Below are 17,376 nucleotides of genomic sequence, written 5' to 3' on the forward strand. Positions count from 1 at the left end.
TTGAGTAAGAAGAGTAATTAGGACATTTGTAATGTATTACATGGATAAATAATGGTTAATAAAGGTGTTGTCACCTTGATTACGTTACTAGACTGACACCTTGACTATGGGCAAATTGTTGTTGCATTGATAGTATCCAGCTATTTTCTATGGAGTTGGATCCTGTCTTTCAAATTTTTTTTCTCAGAGTGGGGAAAAAAGATTTCCAAGCAAATTATTAACCCACATGAGTACTCTAATTCTTAATATATTTCAGTTCATAACAACACTAATAGTAAATACATGACTTACATGTGTCTGCGGTTGAAGAAGACATAGAGGGCAGCCAATGCTGCCAACACTAGGACTATTAGAATAATGGGGACAACTACAGTTGCTGCTGCCCAAGATTCTTGAGGAATGTAGCTTCTAGCCACATAAGTTTCACAAAGTTCTCCTGAATAACCTTCTTGACATGTGCACTGAAGGACACTGGTATTGTCCAGCATACAGACACCACCATTTAAGCACCTACATCCCAGAGGCCTTGGTTTAATGGGCTCGTGTGCTGAAAACCATAAATAAGGGATGAATGATATGGTATTGATGTAAGTTCATGCTAAATAATTTTCCCAGATCAGGTATAGGGTAAAACTGCTAAAATGTGCTGCACCTTGTAACTATAAATGGGGAATATTTTCAAAATTAAGTATATGATTGTCCTTCCTTATTAGAAACATGACAATAATACTTACGAGCATCACAATTTGGGTATGTGTTCTTAACACCCTTGTTGTCTGGGCAGGCACATTTATAACCGCCAGGTACAATGAGACATAGGTGGCTGCATGGTGTATCTCTGTGGCATATGCTCATTGTGCTCGTGTTGTATCTCATGTCAGCAAAAACTGCAAATTTCATACATTAAAATTAAACTATAGTAAGTTACTAATCATGTAAAGGAAAAATAGTCTTCTCAAACTTTACATGTTCATTTCACAGATTGCTCAAGTTTCATACATTTCATTAAAATTGGCTTGCCTTACCTTTGATACTTGATGGGTTTGCAAATTCTCCAGGAAGCCTAACTGGAACCCCTCTACCAAATTTGTCCATGCTGTATATTTCTCCTGAGTCACGGGTTACCCAGTATATGCTTGCTTCAAACACATCCAGGGCAAAAGGATGTTTCAGGTAGTTTCCAGAAGCCACAAGTGTTCTCCTAGTGCCATCTTCACGCATCATTTCAATCTTGTTTAGTTTTGCATCTACCCAGTATATTGTATGATCCATTGCAAAGTCAATTGAAAGACCTGTAGGCTGGCTGATTGCATCTGATACAAGAATGCGTCTTTTGCTGCCATCCATCCATGAGGTTTCAATTTTGGGAATTGAACCAATATCTGTCCAGAACATGTACCCATGCTCTGGGTCAACAACAACAGATGTAGGAACTTCTAGACCAGTAGCAATAACTGAGTGACGATAGCGTCCATCAAGTGTAGCGACCAAGACAGATCCCCTTGGTTTATTTCCTGTACGATCTGTCTCACTCCAGTAAAGGTTCATGCCTGCCCAGTCAACTGCTAAGCCAGTTGGTTTAGCTCGGCTTTTAATTTCTAAGTTCTGAGCATAGCCCATGGTAACATTTGCTCTTTCAGGAGATCCTGGAAGGTATGACCTTTTGATTGTCTTTCCATAGGAGTCTGTCCAGTATACTATACCAGACTTTGGCTCATAATCTAGTGATTCAATACTATCACCCTTAATAACATAATTTGCTTGGTCTGATGTCACATTGAAGGTACGGATTTCTGGGCTATCAGAGTAAATCAGTGTCACAGACCCTTCCTTCAGCCTGCATACTCCATTAATCTTTGCTTCAAAACCTTCACGGCAAGAACAAGCATGTGTTCCATTGAGATTGGTGCAGAGCTGTGAACAGTTGTTTGTAAACTCTTCACATTCATCAATATCTAAACATTTCTTTGGGTTGTTTGGAGCAATGCGGAATCCTCGCAGGCAGTGACAAACATAGCCATCATCATCAAGCTGCATACATTTCTGCTCACATCCTCCTACAGTGCAATTTGAGGATGTATCTGCAAAAATTACATTGTTTAGATTCAATGAGCTGAAGGCATAGTTGTAAAACTAAAATAAATATACAAAGACAGACTGTGCCATTCACTGTTGATCTCTAAAGCTAGTTACTGCAGTTACAAAATTTACAGCACTTTAGCCATTATATGCTTTAACTATTATACAAAATAACATGACCACTGTGAAATGTAATGTAAATATAAAATAACATGACCATGAAATGTAATGTAAATACTAAAATAGTCACTTACGGCATCCAAGTTCATCTGAAGAATCTCCACAATCATCAGCATGGTCACAGACTTTGCTCATATCAATGCATTTTTCATTGGCACAGCGGAATTCATCATATATGCAGGAGCGTGGACGACGAGAGCATATAGTCATGTTGTTTTCATCAGAACCGTCGCCACAATTGTCATTTCCATCACACTTTTGATACAATGGGATGCATTTGTGATTGTTGCACTGGAAACGTCGCAATGTATTGCATGTGTAGTTGCCTGGAGAAGTAAAGAGTTGAAAGTGGATTTCATTATTGCTGTTGCCAGTGATAAATGTATGTATCATTACCACAAGGTATGGAAAGAATTGCCTACTATAGAATGTGTGAATATGTAATGAATTTGTGTGAAATAAATCATGCAGTTACATTCACAAGTACTGAAGATACCGAGGAAAAGTGGACTTCAGGACCTGAATGAAGACTTGCTTGCCTATTCTAATTCTTTTCCCACTTACCAATGCTCTAAATTTCTCAGTGAACTAGTACTTCTCTTATCCTGGTAGGTCTTACACTCATACAGATGAAGCTATTCTAATTCCTTAAAATACCAAAAATGAATTATATATTCCATTACACAGCAGGTAGTCCTTGTAACAAATATGCCTTGGTACTTACTGCACAAGCTTTCACGCTCATCAGAATTGTCATAGCAGTCATTACTTCCATCACACAGATCACGCATCTCCACGCAAAGATGGTTATCACACTGGAATTTTTCTGCTGGGCAGTAGCGCTCACCCGGATAGCGAGGAGGACAATCTAATTCATCACTTAAATCATGGCAGTTGCGCTCACCATCACAGCGGAAATGACTTTGAATACAGTGACCAGAAGAACACTGGTATTGACCATCCTGGAAAAAAAAAACATTCAAACTATAAATAGTCATGCTATATAACTTGTACTTAATACAAGTCTCCCTATCAAAGAGCAATTAATGTACATAAATCTTTTTAAGATGGAAGCATAAAGTTTCGACAAATTTGGCAATTCTTACCCGGCATTTATGTTCACCACAGTTTTCTTCATCAGATTTATCACCACAGTCATTATCGTGATCACAGCGCCACCGACTGGGGATGCATTTGTTATTCCCACACCTGAATTCACTCTCAGAACATTCTCGATACTGGCTGCGACACATGCTTTCTTCTTCATCTGAGTTGTCACCACAGTCATTTTCAAAATCACACAGCCAACGCCTGTTGAAAAAGAAAGATGTCATGTACACAGCAGTTCTTTGAGATTAAAACTGGTCACATGATAGCATGGTAGGTAAGAGCCACATAATAGAATGAAGTGGTCACATGAGTGTGGTAGGTAGGAGCCACATAATTGAATGAAGTAATATGAATGTTTTACTGATGAAGAGGCTATAAAGACTTAATCCTGGAGTAGGAAACAAGGAATACAATTGCTGGACATTAAAATTACTAAAGTAATGTTATGAAAGTTGTACTAAAATTACTTCAGTAAATGTTATGAAAGTTGTACTGATCAAGAAATTCACCACAGTAAAATTCACTACATTTCAAGGAAAATTATCAATACAGCTTGTTCCATAAAGAATACATACTTGGGAATGCAACGCTTGTTCTTGCATTGGAAATCTCCATTTTCGTGACACTTAGGGCAATGCTCGGGCAGTTCATCAGTGCCGTCCCGACAGTCATCTTTCCCATCACAGAACAGCCACTCAGGTATGCATCGGTAATTTGTCCGGCCAGGACACCTGCAAGAATGAGGTGTCAGGAAATATGCAATTCTCAGTTTTTATTACACCAAAAAAGGTCAAACCAGTAAAATGATATAAGCTAGCCACCATGTTTAAAATTCAATAAAACAGGCAGAGGGGCATGCAATTAGCAAATTCAGAAATGTAACTCTGAGTATGAGCAACTTACCTTCGCCATCCTTCTGTGCAGTTTAATTGGCGGCAGAGGAATGCTGGTTCATCTGAGTGGTCACCACAGTCATTATCCAAGTCACACTTCCATTGCTTGGAGATGCACTTCCCATTTTTACAACTGAATTCTCTTTCTTCATCGCATGGCCGATTGTCTGTTGTGAAGAAGAAATACAATATTACTAATTTGATATGACCAAATTTACATCATGGTCAAAAATAGTAATAGGCTTATTCTTAAGTATATATCACTAAAATGCTTTCTGGAACCGACCTTTTGTAAGAAGGAAGTGAAATATAAAAATATGCCACAGGTTATTTAAATATTTAGGTAACTATTACAAGGAAAAGTGAAGAACTTACGACAGTCATCTTCATCTGATCCATCTCTGCAGTCCTTGTCACCATCACACTTCCAGGCTATGTTAATGCATTTGCCAGTTGTCTTGCACTTAAACTGTAGCTCAGTACATTCTATCTGACAGTTGTTTTCATCAGACCTGCAAAGTCATATATTATACATAAACTGTAAGAAGTGGATGACAGCTCTACATCAATATTACTCCATCAGAAGCTTGAACTTGACCCACTGGCAAGTTTAACCTTGAACATTTTCAACACATATTAGGGTGATATATGAAAAGGATGAAAGATAAATATTTGAGGAAGGGAGGGAGAGTGAAATAAAATGATGGTGCATGGATGCAGATACAGTGTACAAATAGCAGGAAATAGGAATAATCTTGCTGTTGAAGGAAAATGCTACATGGAGATTAGGAAGGACAAATACAGTGTATGTGCACAACTCACCCATCACTGCAGTCATTCTGTCCATCACACAACTGTGTGGCAACAACACAGCCTCTACCATCCTCACACTGGAACTGTCCAGGGCGACACTTTCTCTCAGGACAAATGTCACCGGGTGGCTCATCAGTTCCATCTTTGCAGTCCTTCTCACCATCACACCTAAGAGATTTACAAAGTGCAGTTCCATATCACAGTAATTATTGATTCAGATGCAAAAGTTTAATTTGAAATAATAATGACATTACTCTTCTACAGAAAATGAGAGATATTTACTCAAGAAAATATGAGAGATTTCTTTTGACACATTTTTCTTCGCTGAAACATATATAAAGATGAACATTGGAAACATTATCTTCAAATATTAACCAACTGATAAATCAATCCCAAATGTATGTCACTCACCTCCAATATATAGGTATACATTTATCATCGTCCCCTGAACAACGGAACTGTCCTCTTGTGCAATTGGCAATACATGTTTTGTTGTCTTGAGCAAGGTAGAACTGGTCGGGACAAGCACATGAATATGATACTGATCCACCATGAATGGGTTTCAGCAAACATAGATGTGAGCAGCCTCCATTATTATCTCCACAAGGGTTATGGTAAGGTATCTGCCGTAGAGGATGGTAGATGTGGAGATCATATGGCCGATGTGTTGTGTTGCGAAGGAACTGGAAATCTTCACCAGTAAATTTATTGGCTTTGAGAATGGCCTTGAGATTCCAGTCTGTCCAGTACATATAATCGTCAAACACAGAGATGGCGAAGACATGAGGCACTTTGGCACCATGTATTATTTCATGCTTATTATTACCATTAAGGTCTGCATATGCAATGTAATCAAGGTGAGCATCAGCCCAGTATATTCTGTCTGTAAAGAAGTCAAATGTGAGGGCATTGGGCCAGATGATCTTGTCATCGAAGTTGAGAATACGAGAGAAGTTTGATCCATCCATACCAATGCGGCCAATGTATGTTTGGAGGTGCCAATCTGTGAAGTATACGTAGCCAATACCTGGGTGGACAGCAACTGCTCTTGGGTCATTGATTCCACTTGACTTTAGAGTTTTCCTGTTTGTGCCATTTAGTTCTGCCACATCCAAATGCTTGCTGTGCCTATCTAACCAGTAAATCTTTCGTCCAACCCAGTCAATTGACAGACCTTCCAAACCATGGGTGTCATGTTTAAGAACCTCCTCCTTCTCAGTTCCATTTATCTTGGCTCTATATATAACCTTTGCAGTTACATCAGCAAAGTATAACATATCTTCCTTATTATCAAAGTCCATGGCTACAACATTTCTCAGATCTTGATGCATCAATAGGTACTGTGAGCCATCTGTTGTCAGCCTGCGGACATAATACTTGTTGGTAAAGAACACCCATGGCTCAGCATTATCGCGTCGTTTGCAGGTGTGGCCATCGGCATCCCGATCATAGTAGGTTTGATTACACTTGCAGCTATATGACCCTGGTGTGTTGAAGCATTTCTGAGAGCAGACTCCAGGTACTTCTATACATTCATTCACATCTTGGCATGCCTTACCATCAGCCATTAGCCTGGAAGAAGAAATAATAACAATAATAAAACCTATTTAATGTAGTTGTCTTTCCTTGTATAACAAAGTAACAATAATAATTTAGCTAAGGTCACATGCTAATACTCACTTGTACCCTGTGTTGCAAGCACACTCGTATCCGATGATGGTGTTGATGCACTTGTGTCCACACTGATGCATCTCTACTTTGGCACATTCATCAACATTACAGTGAAGTGGTTCGTCAGATCCATCTGAACATTCATCAACTTTATTGCACACAAGCTTCATAGCAATACATTCTCCATTTTTACACTGGTACTCTCCTGCTCCACACTTCTTTTCAGGTTCTGAAAATTAATATGAATTAAACACAAATATTTGTAAAAATTCTGCATTTATATACATAAGAATAATATTTAGAGAATGCTTTATATATATATATATATATATATATATATATATATATATATATATATATATATATATATATATATATATATATATATATATATATATATATATATATATATATATATATATATATATATATATAGTTTCTGTGAACTTGTATGCCTTAAGTAGATTTATTAAGATTACATTGAGGTTATAGAGTTGGCAATCAAAGGGTAGAACTTGTATAATAATCCATACATAAAATAAGAGTTCTAGTTCCAAAAGAAAAGTGTCTTCCTAAATTATATTCATAGTATTTCTCATTCTTCTCCACTGGTTATTAACAACAAGGACTTGGATTTCAGAATCCAGCAGACAGTGAGTTACCACAGCTAGCTTCATCAGAATTATCTCCACAGTCATCTTCTCCATCACACTGGTAAGACTTGCGGATACACTTGGCATTGCTGCAGTTGAATTCATCAGATGTACATTCCCGATACTTCTGGTTGCACGATATACCTTCATCTGAACCATCTCCACAGTCATTGTCAAAGTCACATTCCCAGTCCTGTTTGTGAATTAGTGATGATAAGCTGTTGTAGAATATAAACCCACATATATGACAAAAGTATTTCTATGTATGACTATACAAGTACCATTTCTTTTATACATATTTTCACTTGTATTTTCATGATTAAAGGTACATAAAATAAATTTGTTTTTAATACAAACCTTACTAATACAACGTCCATTTTGACATTGGAACTCATTTTCATTACATTTCTCTAGTGGAGGACAGTACAGAGCAGTGGAGTTTTCATCAGCACCATCAACACAGTCAGGGTCACCATCACACACCCATCTCTTCAAAATGCACATAGCACGGCCCCACTGCTTGTTGGCATGACAAGTGAATTCAGTCTCTTCATCACACTTACGGTTGTCTGGAAGAATAAACATGTCATTTATAGTTGTATTTTATTATTTTTTTATTCCATTTCCTTTCATATGGATTACTACTTCATAACAATACTGTAATATGGAATGCATACTATTCTCTTATGGAACTGGGAAGTTGTATTTTATTATTTTTTTATTCCATTTCCTTTCATATGGATTACTGCTTCATAACAATACTGTAATATGGAATGCATACTATTCTCTTATGGAACTGAGAAGTGAACTCTCCTTCCACACAGAAAGGAATGATACATTCCTTTCCCCCAGCTCTATTTACACTTCAAAACTAATTTCTGCTTTCCAAAAATTACTCTTGTAAAATGGGTGCATCTTTAGTATACCAGTAAAAACATTAGATTGTAAAAGATGTGCAAATGTACTACTTACTGCATTTGTGTCTCTCCCCTTCATCAGAACCATCCAGACAGTCGTTGTCTCCATCGCAAATGTAGATTTTTGGTACACAGTTTCCGTTATCACATGTAAAGAGGTCACCGAAGCAGGTGCGGTCTTCCTGTTCACAGTATTCCTCAGGCTCATCTGCACCATCACCACAATCATCATCACCATCACAATGCCATGTACCAGGAATACAGCGATGGTTGGGGCACCTAAATGTGAGGAAAATAGGTTAATTCAATATTATCATGTCCTGTTCATATACATTTACTAAGTTTTTTTTATTTTCTTATAAAAATTATTATGTCAGAATGCACAAAAGAATAATTCAAAGAAATATTTCTTCCACACTGGGCTGCTCTTCATTCAAAATCTATTTAAAAAAATAATAAATAAATAAATAAAAACAAAGGATGTCCTCATTCATAATTACCTGAAGCTGTTTGGAGGACACATGCGATGTGAGCAGTGAAGTTCATTTTCATCAGAATTGTCTCCGCAGTCATTATCACCATCACACAACCAGTAAGGCTCCACACATATGGTTGTGTTTTCACACTTCAGGTGATTGGGTGGGCAAGTAATTTTTGGACACCTATCACTATTCTCATCAGAGGTGTTTTTATCTTTGCAGTCATTCACACCATTGCATACCTGTCAAAGCAAAATGTAACAAAAAAAAACTAATAAAAAGCAAAGGTAAATTTTTCATTCTATTGTGTTTTACTGTGTTTCAAAAGTCTATCTTTATATAAGCCATTGTTGGAACAACAGTTCAGAGGTAATGGAGATGTATCAAAGGGTATGAACAGAAAGGAGAAAGGAAGCTGGAAAGAACATGGATGAAATGCAATGAGTGCATTACTTGGAGAATATCAGAGAAGATGAGAAGGGGAGCACAAGTTGAGTAAGCTGCAACAGTGATAAACAAATCAGATTTCAAATGGTTTGGTCATTTGTAAGAACACCCCATAGGTGAAGAAAGAAAACAGGAACAAACCTGTGACATTGGAATGCAACGATGATTGGCACATGTGAATTCTCCTTCTGCACAGGGAGGATATTCACAACCTTCTTCATCTGATCCATCTCCACAATCATCTTCATGGTCACACTTCCAAGTTGAAAAGATGCAACGACCATTTTTGCAACGGAACTCACTGGGGCTGCATGTGTGATAAGCTGTTTCAAAGATATTAACAAGAGAACATGAAAAGGAGAAGAGACGAATATATCACGAATTCTTCTTCACATGGAGCAAGAAAGAGATAAAATTATCTCAATACTGTAAAGCCTAGTGATTTAAAAAAGTGAATACAAAAAATCCAAGATGCTCACTTATGGCATCAAAGATTTAACAATACACACAAAGATGCAAAACAAGTATATTAATATAAATATGAAAGACTGACAGAAATGCTACATACTAAAATATATGGCTATTCAAAAGTTCCTATGAAAGAAAGTATATTTTCACAAATGTCTGCAGGAACGGTAATCAAGGCATACTTCATAAAAGAAAGCAACTGAAGTCAGTGGTAGGAAGTGTGTACCTACAAAAAGGTGTCTTTCATGACTAACTTTCTTTGAGCAAAATGGTTCTGACAATACTGTGGGTGCATAGGTGAAGGAGTAAGGAAACAATCATGAAAACAGCAGAATAATGGTGAGAAAGATTAGGGTAAGGATGGTTAATAAAAACACGATGCATTAAATTTTAAGTGGAAGAGCTGGATAGGCAAGGCAGACTACCATTAAAATGGGAGGAAAGATCAAGGGAGCACATAAAGGAAAGGGCCAAGAATAAGATTGCATGAAGCAGGAATTCTGTGCATGGGTAAGCAAGGAAGAAAGATTATTTTATAATGTAGTGGTGGTGGTCGTGGTGGCCATTGCTTTGGAGAGGGATTCTGGAGGTATTAAGAGGTCAATCTCAATTTTTTAAAAGTGGTGATGATTGAAACACATCATGCTGTCATACAAATAGTATCATTCACAATAAAAATTATGAGTACTTACTGCAGTAGTTCCTGTTTTCATCAGAGTTGTCACCACAATCATCTGACCCATCACATGCCCATAAGCGGGATATGCACTTTCCATTTGCACAGTAGAAATTGTTTGCATTGCAGCTGTAATTTAGTGGTACACACATCTTGTCTTCATTGACTAGCTTCAGTGATTTATTGCACCTGCACTCATGCTGAAAGGGATGCCAATGATTATGTAACATGGAAAGTAAGTACATAATGTAGGGCATGAAGAAAACATAAACTACTACATAAAAAATATATATCTATATCCATTAAAGGTTCATATCCAATAAACTGTGCAACTGAAGTATACCTTGTTATCAACACTTGGATGACATGACTGGGCACAGCCACCATTATTGATTGCACACACATTTGTGTTACATTTCTGGCGATCAGCTGAGAATATGTGGATGTCTCTTGGTGACTCATCCAGCCGGCGGACCATCTCAATCATGTCCCCACCAGTGTACTTTTCAGCACGGAAAACTCCTCGAAGCTGAAGGTCAGTCCAGTATATGTAGTTCTTGTAAACTGTTATAGCAAAGGGATAGATGGTTGCAGATACAAGAACCTGGAAAGAAAAAAATAAATAAATAAAATACAGTATTCTTTTTTCTTGACTTAGTTACACTCTCATGAGACTTCACTCTTCACATTTTGCAAGTAACTGTATGAAAAATAAGCATCTGTGAGACAAGTATGCATTAAAACACTTAGTCATAAAATAAATATAAGCCACTATTCCTTAGTTACAAAAGGCCAAAATGATACAGAGATGCACATAATTCTCCACTACCATACTGACATATAGTACTGATATTTACAGAATGGTGGCATCTAACCACAGTAGGCAGCCAGCTTCTTGGAGTGCCACTAGGTTACCATAAGAAATGACACCATGGGTAAAGTAAGCAAGCAACATTTAGAAACTATGTGTGTACAGATATACTATACGTACTTCTCTCCCAGTTCCATTCAAGTAAGACCTTTCAATAAGCTCCTTCACAGCATCAGTCCAATACAGCATTTCCTCTTCATAGTCAATTGCCAATCCACTTGGTTGGGCAAGATCACGAACAATCTCTTCTCTGTATGATCCAGCCATTGTTGCTCGATAAATTTTGCCAGCAGTTCCAAACCTTCCCCAGTCAGTGAAATACATATGCCTGTAATAATAGTACACTTTCTTAATATTTCACATGAATGGATTTTTATGCTTCTTGATCAAAGAATGGTTTAAACTGATGTTATGCATGGTGAACACAAAAAGACACAAACAATAATGGAGAGGACACCTTATAAAAGAACACACAAGAAACTCTTACCCTCTGCATGGATCCAAGACGATAGCACGAGGCCGCTCCACCTGGATGATCATGACCACGTGTGTGCCGTCTGTATTCATGGAATAGATGCTGTTGTTGGCTGAGTCAGTCCAGTATATCTTCTTTGATGTCCAGTCATATGCTATGCCTTCTGGATTGATTCCTTCAGTTAAGATAGTCTCACATTTAAGTGGGAATGTGTTTGAGATTTTAGTAATTTTGGTGTTAGGTCTAATTTGTGTGTAGAACATTTCCTTTGTTTCATAGTCAAAGTCAATTCCTACGACATTTGTCAGATTATCATTAATTGTTTCAAATGGCACAGTGTGCTCATCAGGGTTCAGGGAGAGGCTGCGAATTTCTGTTCTTGTTGTGAAGATGAGGTATTCCTTAGACTCTTCGCAGCTTTGTTTATCAGCAGCCAGGACGCCTGAGGCACAGGCACACCTCATACGCTCAGATTGTGTGGCCTCATCAGGGAAGGAGAAGCATAGCTGAGCACATCCTCCATTGCCCCGAGTTGTGCATGGAGTTTCAGCCTGTCAACAAAAATGCATGAGTAAAGAGTAAAAAATAAGTACTAAAAAGAAGAATGATGTTCCAAACTACTGTAAATCAAATCTGTATAATGTAATATCACAAATCAAACACATCTAAGTGAAGGAGATACCAAAAGTAAAAATTACTCCCATCTCTACAATACAATATGTACATTTGCATCCTTGAAATTTAGGACTTTGGTAAGTCTGAAGGCTTAAATGTTAAGATTTTTTTTACTTAACTATAATATGTTGAAATAAGTACATGTTGCAGCATTCATACTAGTGTATTAAAAAATGGTGATATGAATGATCTAAAAACAATTGCTGTACACTTTTAAGTTCAGATATTTCAGGATTTCTTTGTTGCATGCTTAGGAACATTCACGGTCAAGCACCTAACATGCCAAACTCTCTATTCAATAATATTAAGCATTTTCCTCAATCTTCTGATTTACTAACAGTCTCCTTACAAATCCTGAGAACTGATACATTCTAGAGAAATCAGAGAACTTGAGATTGAAGAAAAAAGAAACACAGTAGAAGAGAATGTGGTTACTCCCTCAAATTCTCAATTTTAATGTACCTTGGTGGGCTGGTTACTGTCATCAAAGATTGCAATATCTCTCAAACTCCCCAGGTTGGTCTTGAAGCGCTCAGGAAGAGTTGTGTTGCCAGGATGTTTGGAGGCTCGGAAGATGGTTCGGAGGTTACGGTCAATCCAGTAAACATAGTCTTGGTAAAGTGCAAGGCCCATTGGGTTTGGCAAGTTGCGACGAATGTATTGCCTGTTTCCTCCATTGAAACTGACCTGTAAAAGTTATACCAGTGGTAGTGAAACTCGTATTGTTGAAAAAGATTACATCCATTGACAGAGAGACAGAGAGAGAGAGAGAGAAAGAGAGAGACTGATAAGTGAAGTATATAAAAAAAGAAAAAGAAAAGCCAATGCAAATTCAGGTGCATCTGCCATAACCACCATGTGAGAAACTAGAGATATTACAATAGTTTCATCATGAAGAATATCATTTCATATTTTACATTTTCTGATTGATAATGAACAATGCCATTTTGTTTACAGCTTAAGCAAAATATTAGTACTGAACATATGTTACAATTAAACATCCAAACCTTGTTGATGGCATCCAGAGCAGAGTCCACCCAGTACACGTCATTGCTGAACATGTCAATGGTGAGGTCACGGGGATTACTTATTCCAGATGTGACCAGCGGTTTCCAGTTTGAGCCATCTAGATAAGCTCTTCCAATCATGGGGAACTGTCCATAATCAAGCCAATACAGATACCTGTACAAAACAAAAAATTCCATTATGAATTATAGTTAGATATCCTATGTATCATTAGGAATTCTACTGTTTCCATGTTTGAAGTATATACACATGACTATATGGAATTTATTTCTGGCCAGTTTATTCTCCTCAGCATAGTTCTAAGGAGCACATCAGAATAAACACAGTAAAAGTTTCTTCCCTTTCTACTTTTCAATGAGCTACAAGTTAAAAGTATTAAAACTAGTAACATGTTATATAATCCTTACTTCTTCACTGGATTTACAGCAATTTCTCTTGGAGAATCCTTTGTCATACTTTTCAGAACCATTCGGTTAGTTCCATCAAGCCAAGAAACTTCAACAAATGTCTCATGAGGGAAAACATTGGTGAAGTACATGTTGTTTGCAATCCAATCAATTGCTATTCCTCGGATCCCATTGGAACCAATGCCAGTAACAACAACACCTTCCTGATCTGAGCTATTGGGTCTTGAGCGGTAGATGCCATTGAAGCCACCTTGGTTGAATTCAACCCAGTATATGTATTTCTTGGAATAATGGAAGTCAACATGGAGAATATTGTGACCTGAAATAATGTAAATTTGAAAATGTATAATGAAATGTTGTCATCACAGTTTTAACGATAAACAATCAAAACAAGATAATTATCAAAAGCCAGAATGTCAAATCCTAACCTGTGCCTGCCACGGGGCTCATGGCCTCCCCAGCCCCATCAAGGCTGTAGCCGCGCATCATCTCCAGCTGAGACACAACGACAAACTTGTTATAAGGCTTGCATCCATTCTCACCATCGGCCTGGTAGCCTGTGGTGCATCTGCAAGTCCTCTGCCAATTTTTTTGCTTGCTTATCATTGGGATACAGATGTGATCACAGACGCCATTGCCAACCAAACAAGGATTGCTGGATGGAGCTGAAATGAGGGATAATGGGTCAAAACCAAAGAAAAGAAATAGCTGACAAGTTAAAAACCAAAGCTTGTAGTGAGAAAAGGATGGCAAGAAAATAACATCTATTCTATTTACATCTATTCTATTTACATCATTAACTAATATTCTTTGTTGAACTTTATACACAGCATTACCAGTTCTTTAAGTACAGTTGATATTTTCTTTATATTCATTTGGTTATTTTTCAAACTCATAGGATGGCACCTGAGAAACAGCAGAGTCCAGCAATACAATTCCATGCAAAGAAACTTAAGATGCATGATTATAATAATTCTACCATATATTATTCAATAGATGCCTTACTGTACATTCCCTTAAGATAATAAAATAAGGCTTCACTCTCATCTTACTTGGCCGTGTGTGGAACACCTTCAGGGACCGGAGATCAGCAGTATTCTCAACAAGCATTTGTGTGTTGCTGCGATTAAGAAGGTTCACACGCACAACTTTTTCATACAGCGAGTCCAGGTAATACAAATCTGGCAAAGGGATATTCAATTAATTAATTTTTAAAAAGTTGAATGGAAATATGAATGATGTTAGTAATCCTACATAACTTCTTTATATTATACTTCTTGATTTAGAAATTATGCCCTACTCAAAAGATCACACATGCAAATTCATCTATATATATATATATATATATATATATATATATATATATATATATATATATATATATATATATATATATATATATATATATATATATATATATATATATATATATATATATATATATATATATATATACCATATATATATATACCATATATATATATATATATATATATATATATATATATATATATATATACCATATATATATATATATATATATATGTATATATATATATATATATATATATATATATATATATATATATATATATATATATATATATATATATATATATATATATATATATATATATATATATATATATATATATATATATATATATATATATACCAGGTTGGCAATCCTATACAGGGTAGCCCAGAAAAAACACCACACTCGTACACACACATCATTCACACTCTTAATTCCATCAGCCCCAGGTGGAAAGGGATATTAATTAACGGTTTTAAAGAAAAAAAATTTGCAGCATATAATGATTCTAAAACTGCAAAGTAAAATAAATACTCTTAAATGGAGGATACTTACTATCATTAAAAACTGCAATGGCTTGAGGCTGTGCAATATGGTTATCCTCGCTCAGTATAGTTTTCACATTTTCACCATTTATATCACTGGACATGATCTGTAAGGATGATGCACTTGTCATTACTTCATGAATATAAAATGTCAAACTGTTCATCTTTTCTTATCCTACTGTAGTATTGTATCTACAAAATTCACAAAAGGTCTCTTCAGCATTACCTGAGCTTTGACATTCTCATCTCCATGTTGCTTGTAAATAAAAGAACATTTCATAAATAAGCAGCATATATAGAATTTTTTTTAAATAAAATAAAGAAGCCAGAATTTCAAGAAATTTTCTTACTAATTTGTGATAAATTGCACTTTCCTATCAAAATACAATGACTGGCAATAATAATAATAATAATAATAATAATAATAATAATAATAATAATAATAATAATAATAATAAAGTAATAAAAGATAAGGAATACAAATAAATATCTACCTTAGCTCTATTACTGGACGACCAATACAGTTTTTTCTTTGCTAGATCAACAGTAATGAACTCTGGTCTTGTGTTTGTAAGCAGATGCAGGATGGTAGGATTACTGCCATCCATTCCAACTCTTCCAACCTTCATAGGCACAATGGCACCACCATCATCCAGCCAAAATAGGAATCTGTGGTGTTCAATGTCTCAAGTTAGGCTTCACGTTTGTCACAAAGCATGCCAAATACTTATTTACTCCAACATGCAATATGACAGCTATGAATCCATAAACTGTGAGCCACAGAATACTTACCCTTCTGATGGTAAAAGACACATAGATCTGGGCCGAGCTACACCAGTTTCTGTGCCATTATTGTCAAGGATAACACTCTGGTACTTGTTCTTGCCATCCAACTTGAGAACTTCAATGTTGTTGGCTACACGATTTCCAATGTACATATTTTGCCCCACCCAATCCCAGGCCATTGTGTAAGGAGAGCCATATATTCCAAGATCCACATAGGTTGAACGGTTTCCGCCTCCAATGGCCATTGTATAGATTGTGCCCTGTTGAAATTAACATAGAGATAACAATAGCAATCTGAAATATGTACATTCCTACTTTGAAATAAAACATATAATATACAATAAATAACTACAAATGCTACCTACTAAGCCACACTTTAGCAGGAATAATCAACCAATTAACCATAATCTTTCAAAAGTCACTTGGCACCACAATATGGCTTACATTTTCACTGTCCTTTGTTATGGCCTCAACCCAGAATATGCGTCCATTCTTGCGGTCATAATCAACCTGTATTCCATGCTCTATTCCCACAATTGGAGTCAGGAATCCTGCAGAGCCCTTGTCATCAGGCTTGTTCAGTGCAATATCCACAATCTGGCTTCCCTTCATCACCATCAGGTATGGGGTGTCCACTGCAAATGTAAGAAAAATTTTAGTCCTACAATTTTGTAATATAATTGCTGCCATTTCAGTTCCTGACACAAATCCTAATTTACTCAAGGACAAGTTATTTTACAAGAGCTTTACTCAATACAAATTTCAAAGATGTATCAATAAATTGCTTCTTTTACTAGTTTTTTTTACCTTGCCATCCTGCATTGCAAGATACATTGGAATGTCAAGAGATAATGCAATTTCAGTTATCAATATTCATAAAGTAAATCATA

At 36.4% G+C, this 17,376-nt stretch overlaps 2 protein-coding genes across 4 annotated transcripts in view; one reads left to right on the forward strand and one right to left on the reverse strand.

Annotated features, from left to right (window-relative positions):
* Positions 1-7,738, forward strand: part of LOC135101346 (uncharacterized protein DDB_G0287625-like) — a 30,033-nt gene extending 22,295 nt beyond the window's left edge. The window contains exon 9 of the mRNA XM_064005204.1: positions 7,387-7,738. The gene's annotated coding sequence lies outside the window, so the exon portion shown is untranslated. The remainder of the gene's footprint in view (positions 1-7,386) is intronic.
* LOC135101345 (low-density lipoprotein receptor-related protein 2-like) overlaps positions 1-17,376 on the reverse strand; it is a 112,867-nt gene that overhangs the window by 2,750 nt on the left and 92,741 nt on the right. For all 3 annotated transcript variants that reach the window (XM_064005202.1, XM_064005203.1, XM_064005201.1), the window contains 30 exons: positions 16,931-17,121; positions 16,493-16,746; positions 16,195-16,369; positions 15,711-15,807; positions 14,893-15,021; positions 14,269-14,505; positions 13,841-14,159; positions 13,415-13,589; positions 12,870-13,094; positions 11,745-12,283; positions 11,378-11,585; positions 10,730-10,990; positions 10,403-10,586; positions 9,384-9,565; positions 8,817-9,037; positions 8,372-8,595; positions 7,757-7,968; positions 7,409-7,592; positions 6,756-6,975; positions 5,487-6,647; positions 5,085-5,243; positions 4,638-4,774; positions 4,273-4,429; positions 3,945-4,100; positions 3,366-3,570; positions 2,984-3,221; positions 2,334-2,585; positions 1,026-2,081; positions 735-887; positions 292-547 (listed from right to left, as the gene is read on the reverse strand). In XM_064005202.1, coding sequence (XP_063861272.1) covers positions 292-547; positions 735-887; positions 1,026-2,081; positions 2,334-2,585; positions 2,984-3,221; positions 3,366-3,570; positions 3,945-4,100; positions 4,273-4,429; positions 4,638-4,774; positions 5,085-5,243; positions 5,487-6,647; positions 6,756-6,975; positions 7,409-7,592; positions 7,757-7,968; positions 8,372-8,595; positions 8,817-9,037; positions 9,384-9,565; positions 10,403-10,586; positions 10,730-10,990; positions 11,378-11,585; positions 11,745-12,283; positions 12,870-13,094; positions 13,415-13,589; positions 13,841-14,159; positions 14,269-14,505; positions 14,893-15,021; positions 15,711-15,807; positions 16,195-16,369; positions 16,493-16,746; positions 16,931-17,121 — 8,167 coding nt within the window. The remainder of the gene's footprint in view (positions 1-291; positions 548-734; positions 888-1,025; positions 2,082-2,333; positions 2,586-2,983; positions 3,222-3,365; positions 3,571-3,944; positions 4,101-4,272; positions 4,430-4,637; positions 4,775-5,084; positions 5,244-5,486; positions 6,648-6,755; positions 6,976-7,408; positions 7,593-7,756; positions 7,969-8,371; positions 8,596-8,816; positions 9,038-9,383; positions 9,566-10,402; positions 10,587-10,729; positions 10,991-11,377; positions 11,586-11,744; positions 12,284-12,869; positions 13,095-13,414; positions 13,590-13,840; positions 14,160-14,268; positions 14,506-14,892; positions 15,022-15,710; positions 15,808-16,194; positions 16,370-16,492; positions 16,747-16,930; positions 17,122-17,376) is intronic.

The sequence above is a fragment of the Scylla paramamosain genome, chromosome 6 (genome assembly GCF_035594125.1).
Source record: "Scylla paramamosain isolate STU-SP2022 chromosome 6, ASM3559412v1, whole genome shotgun sequence".
Taxonomy (NCBI): Eukaryota; Metazoa; Arthropoda; class Malacostraca; order Decapoda; family Portunidae; genus Scylla; species Scylla paramamosain.